The sequence below is a fragment of the Prionailurus bengalensis genome, unplaced genomic scaffold, assembly GCF_016509475.1.
Source record: "Prionailurus bengalensis isolate Pbe53 unplaced genomic scaffold, Fcat_Pben_1.1_paternal_pri Un_scaffold_103, whole genome shotgun sequence".
Classification (NCBI taxonomy): Eukaryota; Metazoa; Chordata; class Mammalia; order Carnivora; family Felidae; genus Prionailurus; species Prionailurus bengalensis.
Genome location: NW_025091200.1, coordinates 76,923 through 92,365, shown reverse-complemented (window position 1 = coordinate 92,365; position 15,443 = coordinate 76,923). Strand labels below are relative to the sequence as shown.

The window sequence follows — 15,443 nt, the reverse complement described above, 5'->3', positions numbered from 1 at the left end:
TGCTCCTAGCAATAAAAGGAAATTAACTATTGATACACACTACAACACCAATGGATTTCAACATGGTGAGTGTAAGAAGCCAGGAAAAAAAATGAGTATATACATTATTATTCAATTTATTTAAAATTCCAGAAAATGCAAACTAATGTATATTCACAAAAAGCAGATCAGTGGCTGCCTGGGGACTGGAAAGAGTGAGGAGAGGCAGGAGCCAGGGATTATAAAGGAGAAGGAGCAGGAAATTCATCACATGGAAATGTCACATCGAAATTGTGTGTGTGTGTGTGTGTGTGTGTGTGTGTGTGTGTGTGTGTGTAAGGAAAAGGCAATAAATAGGATTACGTGGAGTGCCTCCAGGTTGCTGGCAAGATCCTAGTCCTTAAGGAGGGCAGTGATCACACATTCTGCCATATTAATGTACAAATGAGAAAATAAATTAGTTTTATATATGCTTCTATATTTGTGAGACATTTAAGAAAATATATGTAAACACCGTAATAAAGGCCACTGTCCAAGTTCCTCTCTGCTTCTCCCTGTGAGTGACCTCATGTGGCCCTGTGTGGTGTGCCATGCCTTCCATCCTCTGAGGGACTAGGAGTAATAAACTCTTCTTTCAAAGGCAGTTCTCTCCCTTTCTGTCATTTTACCATACCTGATTAAAGCTAATCCTGGGTACATGTTAAAACAGAAGGCTGGCAAGTCCAAAACCTGTAGGGTGGGCTGTCAGGCTGGAGACCAAGGGAGAGCTGATGCTGCAGAATCCCTCCTGATCGGGGGGAGGTCTGTTCAGGCCTTCAGCTAATTACATGATACCCATATGTATTAAGGGGGACAATATGATTCACTCAAAGTCCACCTATTTAAATGTTAAATCTCATTCGGAATACCTTCATAGAAACATCCAGAACAAAGTTTGACCACATATGTGGACACAGTGGCCCAACCAAGTTGACACATAAAATTAACCATCACAAGTCCACCTCTGGTCATCTTGGTACCCATATGCATCCCCTTAAACTGTACTTAATCTTCAAATAAAGACAGTAACAAGGTCATACTTCTACCTATCATGATACAATTATCCTGCGTACAAACAAAAACACACTATCCCTTTCACCACAAGAGGATGCAAAATCATTAAGAGATGTTTACTCTCTCTCTGATATCCTCTAACTTAACTACTATGATGCAAATTTGACAATGCTTAAATTATATATCAGTTCAATGTATCTTATGTCATAAGATAAGAGGATAACGGAAGAAAAAGTTATTAGACAGGTATAAATGCAGGAACATATTTCTAACAAAACAAGGAAGAAATACTCATAACAATTAATGTTTCCCTTTCTGTAACTAGTCACGTGGCCATAGCTGGTATTCATAACTACCTTCTTTTACTACTCATTCCACATTTCCTTTGTCCTCAGCAAGCACCTCAGCTGGCCATGGTTCTTTATCTGGTAGGGTATCCCAGGCCTTCATTCCTGAAGGACCTGGACCATTAGTAGTCCTTCCTGAATTTGGTTGTTGTAGTTTTCCATTGAGCTTAATTACAGGGCATGTTATTACTAAGGGAGGCCTTAAGGGGCCTCCTGTATTCTAGACATACTCTTCCATGCCTCTCTTGTGGAGTGACAGTCCAATTTCCACTTGGTGGTCAGGATCAATAACTTCAGTCAGCACACTAATTCCCTTCTTTGCCTGCTGATTGAGGGGCGTGAAGAGCCTAAAGTGGCTGGGTGGCAGTCTTATTTTCCAATTCAGTGCAATCATTATTGTGTCTCTTGGTGGAGGTGTTCCTCCCTTTGGAACAAAGACCTCTATCCAGGCCAGTGGAGCATAAGGTCATGGGGACAGGAAGCCAACTTTGTGCTAGTGGATCACTAGGGTGTGACAATGAGTGGTCCAACTCCCATTTACACCCTTTGATTCTTGGACCTGTGAACCCTGGCTATGGCAGAAATAGCACCATACGTCGGATGGTGAATCAGAGCATATACAGCCTCCTGGAGAGCCTTGCCCCAGCCCTGCAAGGTATCGCCACCTAGCTGGTGCTGTAACTGGGTCTTCAAAAGTCCTTTCTTAAGAGGACCTGACCTCCCCTATATTCAAGAGGTTCTGTGTCTATAAACTGGCTCAAGTCTGGGAATTAGTTGAGGGGATGTGACTATTTTTATTTCCAAGTTAGACTTTTGTTCATTTGACCTAGAATTTTTGTGGCTATACAGATCAAAGTAAGTATTTAGTAGGCTTCCTAAATGTTTCTCTTCTAGGAACATCATGATCAACTAGCCAATGCTATAGGCCCCTGGAAGCCAGACTATTCTAATTCCTGCTTTGACTATGCTGTCCATTATGGTAATCATGTCCACCTTACCTTTGGAGGTTGAGTGATGCCACTTGGCCCTTGCCACCCAGGAATACAATTACTCCCATTGCCTTTAGGTTCCTCTACTCAGTAGCAACGATTCTCACTGTAAGTTCTGGTCTACAGATAAGAGTGATGTCCCAGCAGGCCCCTAAAGGTGAGGTAAAAAGTGTAACCCACGAGAAGGTGTGCTCTTCAAGGGTGGAGTTCTTCAAGGATGCTGGGGCTCCCCTCAAAAATGCATTTCTCACAGTCGTGGTGAAGGGTGTGCCCTGCAGACCCTCCCAGGGTAGGTGAGTAGGTCTTAAATGACAAATCTACTCCAACATTCAAACATCCCTAAGACTTTAAATCCTTTCTTCTACAGTAAACCAAGGGCAGGGCTTGCATTTCTAGCTCACTTACTGCAGACTACACTTTGGATCACGTGTTAACCAACCAAAGTTTCAGAGCCCTTTCTAACTTTCTGTGCTGCAACATTAAATGAAGCATCTCTGCTTAGTGGGCCCATGTCAATAAATTCACCCTAATCCAAGGATATGTTCCTTACACCATTACCCCACATCCTTAATATCCATTCCCACACATGTCTCCCTATTTCTGTCTGTATGAATTAGAAAAAATCTAGTAGCTCTTTTGGAGTGCAGTACACCTTCTCATGGGCTACACGTTTTACCTCACCTTTAGGGGCCTGCTGGGACTTGAGTCTTGTTATAGATGTAGAAGCAGAGAGAGGTGGTCGGTGGGAGGGTCCTCAGGGGCATCATCAGTGTCTTTCAAGGAAACGTCCTCAGGCATTATGTTTTCCATTATACTTTCTTCAGGCAATGCAGGGCTAATCTCTCCTCACTGGGGATGGAGAGGCGGCTTCTACTAGTAACGATGACTCATGATGTTAAGGACTCAATGTTCCCAGTTTCGTTACTGGTCTTCCCCCATGTTCCCAATCCCATCTTTAGGATCCCATTGCTTCCCAATTGATGCCTACACTTTAATGGTGGATGTGCAGTGAGGTTTGGAATTCAAGTTCCATTGTAATTCAGCCATTGGATGAGACTCTCATCTCAGCCCTGTGGCTCCAGGAGATAAGGGGTCTCTTTCAGGGTAGATATAGAAACTTTCAGGCCAGACATAGAAGCTTTCAGGTCATTTATGAAGTGTTTGAGTGAGGAATTTGAATCTCTGAGCTCATTCTTTTCTTTTTCCCACTTTGTCCAGTGACACTAGGAACAACCAACAATTCCCATTGTACTCCTTAGTTTCACAAAAAATATTTTAACGTATCATGTACATGCCCTCTCAGATCCCTGCCTTGTATGAGTATTTGATTAGGAGTATGCAATAGTGATATTTTGTGTATCTCTATTGCCACATCAGGCCATAGACTATGAGTGTGCTCTTTACTATTGGAAATAGAGTTATTAGTGCCTTTAAATATAATCAAATTAGAGAACCAACTCCAGAACCCCACAACCAATTCAGAAAACTCATCCTTAAAATTCTGTTCTTTAGAAAAAGAGAAAGAGAGAGAGAGAGAGAGAGAGAGAGAGAGGAGAGAGAGAGAGAGAGAGAGAGAGAGAGAGAGAGAGAGATTCTGTTCTTTAGAGCCAGTTCTGGTATCAAAATCTGCATGAGTCAGGGTTCTGCAGAGAAAAAGAACCAATAGGATGCAGTGTGTGTGTGTGTGTGTGTGTGTGTGTGTGTGTAGAGACAGACAGACAGACAGACAGAGATACAGAGAGAAACAGAGACAGAGAGACAGAGAAATTTATTTCAAGGAACTGGCTCGTGATTACGGAGACTGGTAAATCCATAGCCTGCAGGACTGGCTGACAAACTAGAGACCCACATAAGAACCAATGTTGCAGCTCAAGTCTAAAGGCCATCTGCTGCAGAACTGCCTCTTGCTCAGGAGAGGTCAGTCTTTTGCTCTGTTCAGGACTTCACCTGATTGGATGAGGCCCACCCACATTATAGAGGGCAATTTGCTTTGCTCAAAATTCACGGATTTAAAAGTTATTCTCATCCAAAAAAACACTCTCACAGAATCATCCATAATAATGTTTGACCACATATCTGGGCACCATGACCCAGCCAAACTGGGTCACATAAAATTAACCATTATGCTTTATCATTTCTGTCCTTCTTTCACTCTCTCTTCCTTTATTTTTAACACATGGCAAAATGTTCACAGCTGTTGGTTTACACATATTTTTTTTTCACATTTTAGGCATTTATATTTCCTTCTTACATGCCAGAAGACTGCATTTCAGAGAAGTGAGGTGATTTTCTCAAGGCCAAACAGTCAATATTTGGCCATCCCAGGAATCAAACCCAGATCTTCTGACTTAAGATTCCTGGCTCTTTCTAATGATTTTAGTTCCCAAAACCTCAGCTGAGAGTGCACTGAAAATTGCGACACTGCCCATATTTTAAACCACTTATTGACATCCATAGTATCTCTGGAGTCACCTTGGTTTCTGTGATGTACCATTTGCAGGATGTGGGGCAAGGGTGGGCATTCTCAGTGCCATACTCTAGATTACTTTTTATTATTTCTGGATGTATTATATTACCTTTATGTTGCCTTGGACAGATAGCAGCACTCAAGAGACAGTGGAGTTGATGGTGTGGTTCTGGAAGGAGTAAGATGGATAGGGTTCTCTTTTCCATTTAGCCCATTTACCTTTTGAACAGGAAGTGCCAGGGAGTCAGTCCAGTAATGGCTGGGGCATTATTATTAAGCCTCCGCTCCTTAGGCTGCCACCTTATTTATTCTTCACAGTAGATAATGTTATCACCTTTTACAATGGGCCTGGATGGACTCTGCTGTCTCAGGTTCAGCACCATTTTGTGGCTGAAACAGCAAACAAAGTTTTTTATTTTTATTTTTTTAAAAGATTGTATTTTTAGATGATAAGCCTCTTAAATGTTAATGAATCAGATGGTATACCTTAAGCCTGAATTACCCTCTATTTCATTGACAGCTTTTTAATAATAGGAATTAAATTATATGCTTCACAGGATGGGTGGAGAGAGGTGCAGAATAAATAGACAGAACCTTGGGAATTCAAGCTGGTGCAGCCACTCTGGAGAACAGTATGGAGGTTCCTCAAAAAACTAAAAATAGAACTACCCTATGACCCAGCAATTGCACTACTAGGCATTTATCCACGGGATACAGGTGTGCTGTTTCGAAGGGACACATGCACCCCCATGTTTCTAGCAGCACTATCAACAATAGCCAAAGTATGGAAAGAGCCCAAATGTCCACCAATGGATGAATGGATAAAGATGGCGTGATATATGGATAGATAGATAGATATAGATATATAGATACACACACACACACACACACACACACACACACACATATATATTGGAGTATTACTCGGCAATCAAAAACAATGAAATCTTGTCATTTGCAACTACGTGGATGGAACTGGAGGGTATTATGCTAAGTGAAATTAGTCAGTCAGAGAAAGACAAAAATCACATGACTTCACTCATATGAGGACTTTAAGAGACAAAACGGGTGAACATAAGGGAAGGGAAACAAGAATAATATAAAAACAGGGAGGGGACAAAACAGAAGAGACTCATAAATATGGAGAACAAACCGAGGGTTTCTGGAGGGGTTGTGGGAGGGGGGATGGGCTAAATGGGCAAGGGGCATCAAGGAATCTACTCCTGAAATCATTGTTTCACTATATGCTAACTAATTTGGATGTAAATTTTAAAAAATAAAAAATAAAATTAAAAACAAATAGAACCTGATGATTTCAATGAAAATAATACAATGGTCTCAACAAATTAAACCTTAAAGTTGAATTAATTAATTCATACCATATTAATTTGTTTTTTTACAAAACCTTTATTTTTGCATAAAATACCTACAAACCAGGAAAGTTTAATAGAGTTCCATGATGGCTCCAAGGCACTATCCTGTATATCACGATAACAACAACAGGAGATTCAAGAGGGCATACTCAGTTCGAGCCAGTGAATCTCATTGGCATCTTTGTGCCTGGCGCTGTGCTAGTGACTGTAAGGAATTCAAGGATGTAACCACTTTGAGGCAGGGGGGAGGGGGAAGGTATAAATTTAATCCACAAGCACACATTTCGGGTGGCCCTTTAGGCAGCCAGTGTTGTTCCAGGCACCATGGTACTCAGAGAAGAAATTTAAAGTGTTCACTCTTTAGTGAGATTTAGTGAGCTTAGAATCTAGTTGGGAATAATAGTGAGACATAAAGCCTTATGCATCAGGGAAGAAGTAGAGTAGCCATTAATCGTTGGGCTGTAAGTGCAACTAGGTTTCCAAGAACGATATTGAGGTGGACTGGTGCATTTGGAAAGGGGGTGGGAGAGGATTGCAAAATGGAGGCTCAGAGGGCAGATAGGATTTATACAGACAGAGGAGAGGAGAGAAGGTATTCCTAGGAGAATGAGGAGAAAAGTGAACATGGGCACAGAGATGGGAATGAGCATGGCAAATGTAGGAAAGAGCAAGAAGAGCTCTCAGGACATGAAAGGAAGAAATGTTGGCAATATCATAGAACTGGCTTCATGGAGCCATGGAGTGCACAGTGGACTAAGAACCAGAGAGCCTGAATTCCCAAAGGTATTATCCTGGTTCTGTACTTACTACATGGGTGGCCTTGGTTAGGTCAGGTAGATGTTTTGTGCCCTGGTGCCCTGATTTACTCATGGTCACGTGAGGATACTGACAGTAGCCTGCTGCTCTCTCATGCTTGTTGCAAAAACCACAAGAGATGATGCCTGAAGAAGTGTTTTTTAAATAGAAAAATTAAAATGAGGACCCCTTCTTCCACTTTATATTACACCAGCATGGTGAAGAAACGGCTCCTGAGTCTGCAGTAGGGTTTGTTTTCTAGTCAGCTTCAGGCAGAAGGTTACTGCATGTGGGGACAGGGGGTGCTTCTTAGTTGACATGAAGGCAATTTTTGCCCCTGTAGAGGGCCAGGCCTGGAAGCCTCAACCCAGGGGAGACAGATCATCCATGCAAGAGGTGTTTCTTGGGTTCTCTCTGAAAGAGGTCCCTGTTCTCTGACATCAGTTGAAGGAAGTCACAAAACTGTACACAAAGGCCAGTGAGGTGTGGTGGAAAAAGACCTGGACCTGGAATGAAATCTGTTTGCCCCATACTAAACATGTGAACTTAAGCAAGCAGCTTGCTATCACTGGGCCCTGGTTCCCTCATCCGTCAAACTGAAGTAAAAACAACACTGCTCCACTTCCTTATAGAGTGGGTTATTGCAGGGGTCAAAGGCACAACACATGAGAGGTTTCTGTAAACTCTAAAGTGGTAGGCCAACTTGGCTTATTTTTATTTTTCTTATTAATGAATGTAAACAGTTTTCTGACCAGTTGCTATCTACCATTTTGGCTTGCTCTATCATCACATCTGAAAGGTTATACTTCAGACAGCTAGTTGTACCTTACCACAGTATTAGCACTGCAGTTAGGCTGAATTCTTAGGGTTCCTGTATAATTAAACCAGAACTCCAACTTAGGATACAGATCACAGAGTCATAAACCATTTGAGGGTGGGGGAAAGTTTGGATCTGCAGTTAAAATACAAGGGCAAATTCACTCAGCTCTATTTTACTCCACATGACCATTTGCTTTATGTGGGCAAGAACACAGAGCTCAACAGGGTTTTCAGAATATTCTAGTTAACAAAAGTGTTCCCACTCACCTTCACTACTCTACAACCCTAACACTAGTCTGGATAAACCTGCACTAGTTTAGTGTCCTCTCAGTACTAGCATTCTAGCACTGGCAGGCTTCCCCTATCTCTCTGCAGGAAAACAAAGAAAAGAAAAGAAAACAAACAACCCACAGTGGGCTTCTTTGATTGGGTCTTAATTTCATGTGGTTGCCATTTTATCTCACCTTTACACAAAATGCCTCACCCACATATAGAGCACACAAGGAGTTGGAAGAGGACCAGGGTTTTGTGGGAGTATTTGGAGAGTGCCCTTAAGAAGGCTGGGAATATCTCCAACCAAGGGAGAGAGATGGAAAGTGGGTCGTCTCTTCACATCCACTCAAGCAAGCAAGAGGGTCTTCAAGAAGACCACTGCCTAGAGCTTCAAATGAGCCCCCTCTCCATGAGGGACCAAGAGGCACCTGGAGCACAAGGCAGAGCACATCTGCCCCGCCCCCCCGCCCAAGCGCCTTCTCCTAAGTGGGTGACCCCCATTGAGACGTCACCGCCCGCGGCAGCCACTGTTTGGTCCGCGTCCTGTTGCCCCAGGAGACGACGTAGGCCTTTCCAAGAGTCTCAGAGCGAAGCCAGAGAGTCCTTGGCCCCGACCGACCGACCCTTCCAAAGTGAGGCTCCTGCCTCCAGACCTAGCCCCTCCCCACCCCACCCCACCCCCAATCGCCGAGGACCAGATTTCCCTCAAGTTCTCAGAGAAAGGAGAGCAAGGACGGCCTCATGAGTGAGGTGGGAGAGGTCACCCGCACAGAGGTGACCGCCTCAGTACCCCCTCAAGCCGCGCAGAAACTCCTGGTTTCCTTGGGAGGTGGAGATCTTCCCCGGGCCCCAGTGGCTGGCAACCTCGGCGGAGACGCGATCCCCAAGACCACCGCGGCAGGAGGCGCCAAGGGAAAGGTGCCCAAAAAGGTCATCGCCAAGAGGGTGCGAGGCTCCGTCAAGTGGTTTAACGTGAAGAACGGGTACGGTTTCATCAGCAGGCATGATACCCAAGAAGATGTGTTCGTTCACCAGACGGCCATCACCCGGAACAACCCTCACAAGTACCAACGCAGCGTGGGCGACGGCGAGATGGTCGAGTTTGATGTGGTGCAGGGCGAGCGGGGCACCGAGGCCGCTAACGTGACCGGGCCAGCGGGTGCCCCAGTGCAGGGCAGTCGCTACGCTGCCAACCGCCCCCGCTTCTGCAGGGGCTTCTACATCTGCCGCCGCGGGCCACCCCTGCACGGTCCCAGGGGCGCTGAGGAAGACGTCGACGAAGGTGAGGCCAGTGGCGAAGGCTTCACCAAGGCCCAGGGCCAGAGGCGCCGCCTGCCCGGCGGACCTCAAGACCAAAGGCTGCAGCGCTTTCCGCCCTTCCGCAGGGCCTGGGCCCTGTCTCGCGGCCCTTCGATCCTCGCTCCCACCAGCGGCCCGCGGCCTGCCCACCTGCCCACGTCTGCCCCAGCCTTAAGGCCCGAGTGCGCCCCTCGGCGGGGGCCCGGCCCCAGCTACCTGCTGAGTCGCCCTAGGGCTCGAGGCATCACTCCTGGTCCAAGACCCTCAGCAGGCATTTCTGAGGAACTGGAGGCGGAAGACAAGGAAAGCGGGCGTGACGACGGAGGGCCGAAGCAGAAGCCCCCACCACGCTACGGATCCCGCCGCCCCAACAACCCACGCCACCGCCCGCAGCAGGTGCCCGGTGCCCAGGGCCAGGTCAACGTGGGAGGAGAAGGCAAGACCGGGAAGGGCCCTGCGGAAACACCCGTTTCGGTTGCTGTGGCCAAGAAGAACAGCGCCGCTGAGGAGGAGGACACCTTGGTCACTGATGTCCCCTCTGCCACCCAGGCCAAGTAACAACAGCCTGGCTCCCTCCCCGGGGACTCCCTGGCCTGGGCTGCAGGGGATTCCCCCTTGAGGAGATGATGTCCTTTAAAGCAACACAGCCCAAGCATCCACCTTGACTGTTAGATTTGTGCCCTTTTGGGAAAAATACACGCCTCTTCCCCAAGGTTTGAGGATAAACTACAAGATCTATATATTTCTAAATTCCCTTTTATCATCTGTGTTGGTAATTTCTGTACACACACACACACACACACACACACACCCCATGTCATACTCATGCACACACCTCTGAATTTATTCTTTTAAAAGATCTGACCAGGACCACAGCTATTATTCTGTGTCACCAGGGGAATTAGTTGATGGACTAACAAAAATTACTTTTATTTTTAATACAAAAACAAAGATGATCTGATATTGAATATTATCTTACATCGCTGTGTGATATTGCCTGAATGGTCATTTTTTCAATAAATCATTTCATGTTGCTTTTATCTATTATTGCTGTTGTCTGATTTAAAACAAAACACTCGTCAGCACAGAATTGTATTGAACCACTCCTTTCAGTGCTTTTTCGGAACCAGTTTTAGCAAACATCATACCTGTTGTTTGTTCTTTTTACAAGTCATGATTTTAAGGCTAATTGTGGACTTGTGGGAGGCGAGGGTTGAACATCTCAAGGATGTTCTAAAAGATTAGAATACACAGACAGGGAAGAAGTGTCCCCATCACATCCTCTTCCTCTGCCATTTGAGCAATAAATCTGGAGGGTGGGCCCAACTACCCACATTTACTGCTTAGGTGTTTATTCTATGACGCAAAACTCAAAGAGCTGGACAAAAGACCAAAAAAAAAAAAAAAAAAAAAAAAAAAGAGGCTCTCTGGAAGCACAATTTGCCTCTATTTTTCAATGGATTCGATCTAATACCATTTTCACGAGGGGTTAGGGGTGTGTGGTGGAAATGGAAAGATACTGGTCAAAGGGTAAAATCTTTCAGTTATAAGATGACTAAGTTCTGGGGACCTAATGCACAACATGATGACTATAGTTAACAGTACTGTGTTGTATACCTGAAAGTTGCTGAGAGTAGAGCTTTAATGTTCTCACCATGACAGCAACAAAAGGATAATTATGTGAAGTGAATAACGTGTTAATTAACCTTATTGTTGTAAATGTTTCACGATATATGCATGCATCAAATTATCCCATTGTACAACTTAATGTATACAATATTATATGTCAACTACATGTCAATAAAGCTAGGAAAAAAAAACTGAAGAAAATTAAAAAAGAAAACAGGGATGGAAGCAGGTTTAATTTCTGTCATGCATACTTCTGGAACTGAAGAGAAACATGTAGTCCATGTTTTCCATGTGTGCTTCCTGATTTGAGTCCATCCAGGGGGGCTGTGCAAGATTCCTGGGAGGCTGGGCAGGTAAAGCTCAGCCTGCATCAGCCACTTTCCCATCAGATAGAGAGGCTCCAACCGGGACTGTCATCCCTATCCTGGTTTTCCTTTGAATATATAGTGGGATTGGTGGGTGGGTAGGAGGCAGGGTTGGGGGAGGGGCGTGGGCAATTAATAAATTTGAAACTAATATGATAAGGAAAAGATAGGATAAAATAGGCAGAGAGGGAAAGGTTAGGACCTGAGGTCCCTGGGTGGGGAAAAACACATATTTTGACACAACACTAGGAGCATTTGACTACAGCAAACCCCTCGGGCATAAGGCTCCTCTTAAGAATGTAACAGACACCACCTACTCCCCCTCAGGTTCCCCTTAGGAATTTGACAATCAAAATACCTAACTGAAATAAGTAAACCATAACACTTATGTCATACGAGGGACAGTATGACCATAGTCTAACTCCTCACACAGTGGAATCCAGACAATCAGGAATGGACAACCCAGCACCAAGAGTTATCAAGCCAATAAGGGTAGGACATAAGAAGGAACAAGGGGGAGGGGATGGAGGACGGGTGGGCAACAGAACCTTATGAAACAAAGGCCCTTGCCTATAGTCAGGGCATTCACTTTCAAATACCCCTCTCTGCAAAGAAAGCTTTCATACTCCTCTTACTTTCTAATCTTATACTCTAATAAATGTTTGCCTGCTGCTCATTTTCTTTGGTGTTCACCTCTTCATTCTTCGAAGCGGAGAGATGACAAACCACGGGTATTGAGGTAAAGAATCCTACAACATTTCTTGGGGGCTCACCTGGGATACCCAACGTCTTCTAACCTTAAGTAAAGAGCAGCTACGGCTCCCTCTTTTTTTTTTTTTTCTTTCTATCCTAAATAAAACTCTCAAACCAAACAATGGTCACTGGTCAGCCAGTTAAGAGCAAATAGTGTGGCTGCCATTCCCAAGTCTCGGGTGACAGGCTCCTTTGGTCTCCTCCCAGCTGATCTCTCAAAGTAGTTGGGAGCATCGGTGTGGTGGAGCCCCAGTTTCCTTCCGAGATGAACCCCCAGATGCACGGGACTCAGGGGAGGCTGAATAGCAACGGATGGGTCCTGACCAAGGCTACTCTTTGGTGGACGCCTAAAGGCTATCTGCAAAACCTGATCCCTGACTTCCCGTTTGGATATCTGGTAGAATTCTCCTCTTTCTGTCTTGGTCAGCCTCTCCCTTTGGGAAATGAGTGGAAAAGCCCAGGACTGATCCCTCGTATATCCTCCTAGGAGTGATCTGGGTGACTTCCAAGGGGTCCTACTCACAGGTTTCCCAACTGCAGTAGAAGGTGGCTCTCTACTTGCTTCCATATCTGACACTCTGGTGTGGCTCACCTCCCAGGTCCTCCCCACCCCCCCTTTTTTTTAACCTTTCAATTTCAAACGTCTTTTGTGGAGTGGAGAGCAGGACTTACTTCAACAACTTCTGGGTTCACCACCCTCCTCCTGCCCCTGATGCCCAGGTGGGGGCGGGCGGGAGTGGGGATTGGAGAGAAGACACATGGCAAGCTCCCACAAGATGCAGATGATAATTAGAACCAACTGTCTTCGGTTGGTGTCCCTTGGGACAGGGACTTTAAGGAATATTCCCAAGCAGCTGCCAAAACTCCTTTTCTTTTGGGGAACTTCCCTATCTTCTCTGGCCGGATGTGGACTTCCCACTTCCACTTGTTGGTGGAAAAAAAAAATATCTGCATCTGCTTGTCTGTCAGAGATGACAGGATTTAGGATTTTAGGACCCAGAGACCTTTTTCTCTGCCCTCTGGTCTTTTATTGGCCTCCAGGCTTCTAGGCCACACCTCACCTCTTATGCCTTCCCCTCCCTCCTCCTGTTTTTCTGCACCACCTTGGGTGTGGACTGCATACCTGGCTCCTATACCTTCTGGGTGCCTCCAGTACCATGAGCTCCTCTTCCTCTCCTTTCTGTAAAGGAGCAAAGAGTACCCCCTTAGACTTACACTGCTTACTTCAGATTTCCTCACTGGTGCCCCAGATAAAAATGGACAATGGTGAACAAATTGATTGACTTTTAAATGGACACAGATGGAACATATTCAGTATTTAAACTAATTTAAGTGTGTTGGTTTAATTAAGATAGACATATCTTTAGAGTTATCAGCATTAAATATAAAACTTTTTTCTACCTAGGTTTACTGAAGGTCAAATAAGCTTGTGTTATCTCTGTGGCAATTTGTCAGCAAAAAGGTGACTTAAAATGATGGTTACTTTTGTCTGTCTCAAAGTTTTCATGGGTAATTGTTAGGATAGCTTTCAGGGTCTTTGATAGCCTGAAACTTTAAAGTTTTTCTTGGATGATAAACTGGATTAAATTCATTGCACACTCAGGCCTTTTCCAAATCAGATGGAATGCTGAAGCATTACTTACTAAACATAGGTGTGTGCTTTTGACTTATTGCAGAGAAACTAAGGATAGTTGGGTCTGTTGGAAAACAGGCTTTGTGCTTAATTAATTCATAAGTTTGCCATCTAAGGAATTCTGATGTGACAGACAAATCACAATTGGTTAGTACTTACTTTTCACTGGAGACTAAGGTTTCTAAGAGTTAAAATTCTGCTAAATGTAGTTAAAACTGATGTAAATAAGAAAAGTGACTCTGTGTATAGAAAAGTAGATGTTGTAAGAAGGATGTAAGAAGTGGAATTGCTTTTTTGTTGAAGATATATATATATATTTGTCCTAAATGAGACTGTTTTTTGTTTTTGTTTTTGTTTTGTTTTGTTTTTTTGAGAGAAACGGCTTGGGACAAAATCTGAATGCAAAGAAAAGTTATAGAAAGTTTGTTAAGGGAAGTCTTTGAAAAGCAATTTTATGTGTGGTCAGGATGGACTAAGGTTAAAATGAATGTATTTTAAAAGTACACTGGTATAAGATTAAAATTCTGCTTTTACTCTCTCTTAAAAAGACAAAGTTATCTTGGATTGGTGGTCTGCTTTGGATTGAAAAAAAAAGGGGGCAGGAAACAAAGATTTTTTTCCCCCTCTTTTGTCTGCCTCAAAATATGGAAAGAACTATAATTTTAACCAAAAGGACAGGACAGCACGCCATTTCGCATTGTTTTGCTCAAGCCTTCGTTGAAATTGCCCCCCCCCCTCCCTTGGGGTGCCTGGGTGGCTCAGTTGGTTAAGCTTACAACTTCAGCTTAGGTCATGATCTCACGGTTTGTGAGTTCGAGCCCCACGTCGGACTCTGTGCTGACAGCTCAGAGCCTGGAGCCTGCTTTGGATTCTGTGTCTCCCTTTTTCTCTGTTCTTCCCTGCTCATTCTCTGTTTCTGTCTCTCTCCTTCAAAAATAAATAAGCATTAAAAACATTTTTTTTTAAAGAAAGAAATTGCCCCTCTTTTGATCCAAAGGCTGGGGAGATGGTGGCAACGTCCTTGATGCCAGCCTCCAAATGCCCCACATTTGTATTGTTTCTGCAGGGAAGAGGAATGGATGCCTGTACCATATGAGGGATGGACCACTACGACATATGAAGGGCTTTTACCAGGATACACGGGAACAATTTTGCTACATTTAGCCTAATCTATGCCGATTTGTAACAACCTAGAGACTTTAAAATGGACACCCACATGGCTGGAACATATTTATATGGGCATTGCTGGAAAAGGCAGAGGAATAGACTGTGACTTTGGCCCTTTCAGCCCCCCTCAAGGGCCGATGATCAATATGTAAATTACTGTCCAGCCAAAGTAAAGCTAGTGCATCCCTCCACAACCAAGGGAGTCTGGCTTGGTCACAGTGCATACCCCCAAAGTCCCTCCGGTGGGAAACGGAGGCGTAGGAGAAATCAGGGAAGACAAGGTCAGCTCTCGGAGGTAAGGTCAAGCCTGGGTAAGAGCAGCTACTCCCAGCGATGAAAGGGAGCTTTGCAAAGTGAAAGTTGAAGTGGGGTTCCTGAGCAAACAGCTAGGAAGGAGTTCTTCAGATGTCTTTGGTGCAAAAAGGTGATTTTATTAGAGCACACGGACAGGACCCGTGGGCAGAAAGAGCTGCACTGGGGTTGTGAGGAGCAACTGATTATA

The 15,443-nt window shown here is 44.5% G+C and overlaps 1 protein-coding gene across 1 annotated transcript; it reads left to right on the top strand.

Annotated features, from left to right (window-relative positions):
* The first annotated feature begins 8,658 nt into the window (after positions 1-8,658).
* On the top strand, positions 8,659-10,434 carry LOC122478604 (Y-box-binding protein 3-like). Its single transcript, XM_043572149.1, has one exon. The coding sequence runs from the start codon at positions 8,837-8,839 to the stop codon at positions 9,950-9,952; it is 1,116 nt and encodes a 371-aa protein (XP_043428084.1). The 5' UTR covers positions 8,659-8,836; the 3' UTR covers positions 9,953-10,434.
* Positions 10,435-15,443: the final 5,009 nt, after the last annotated feature.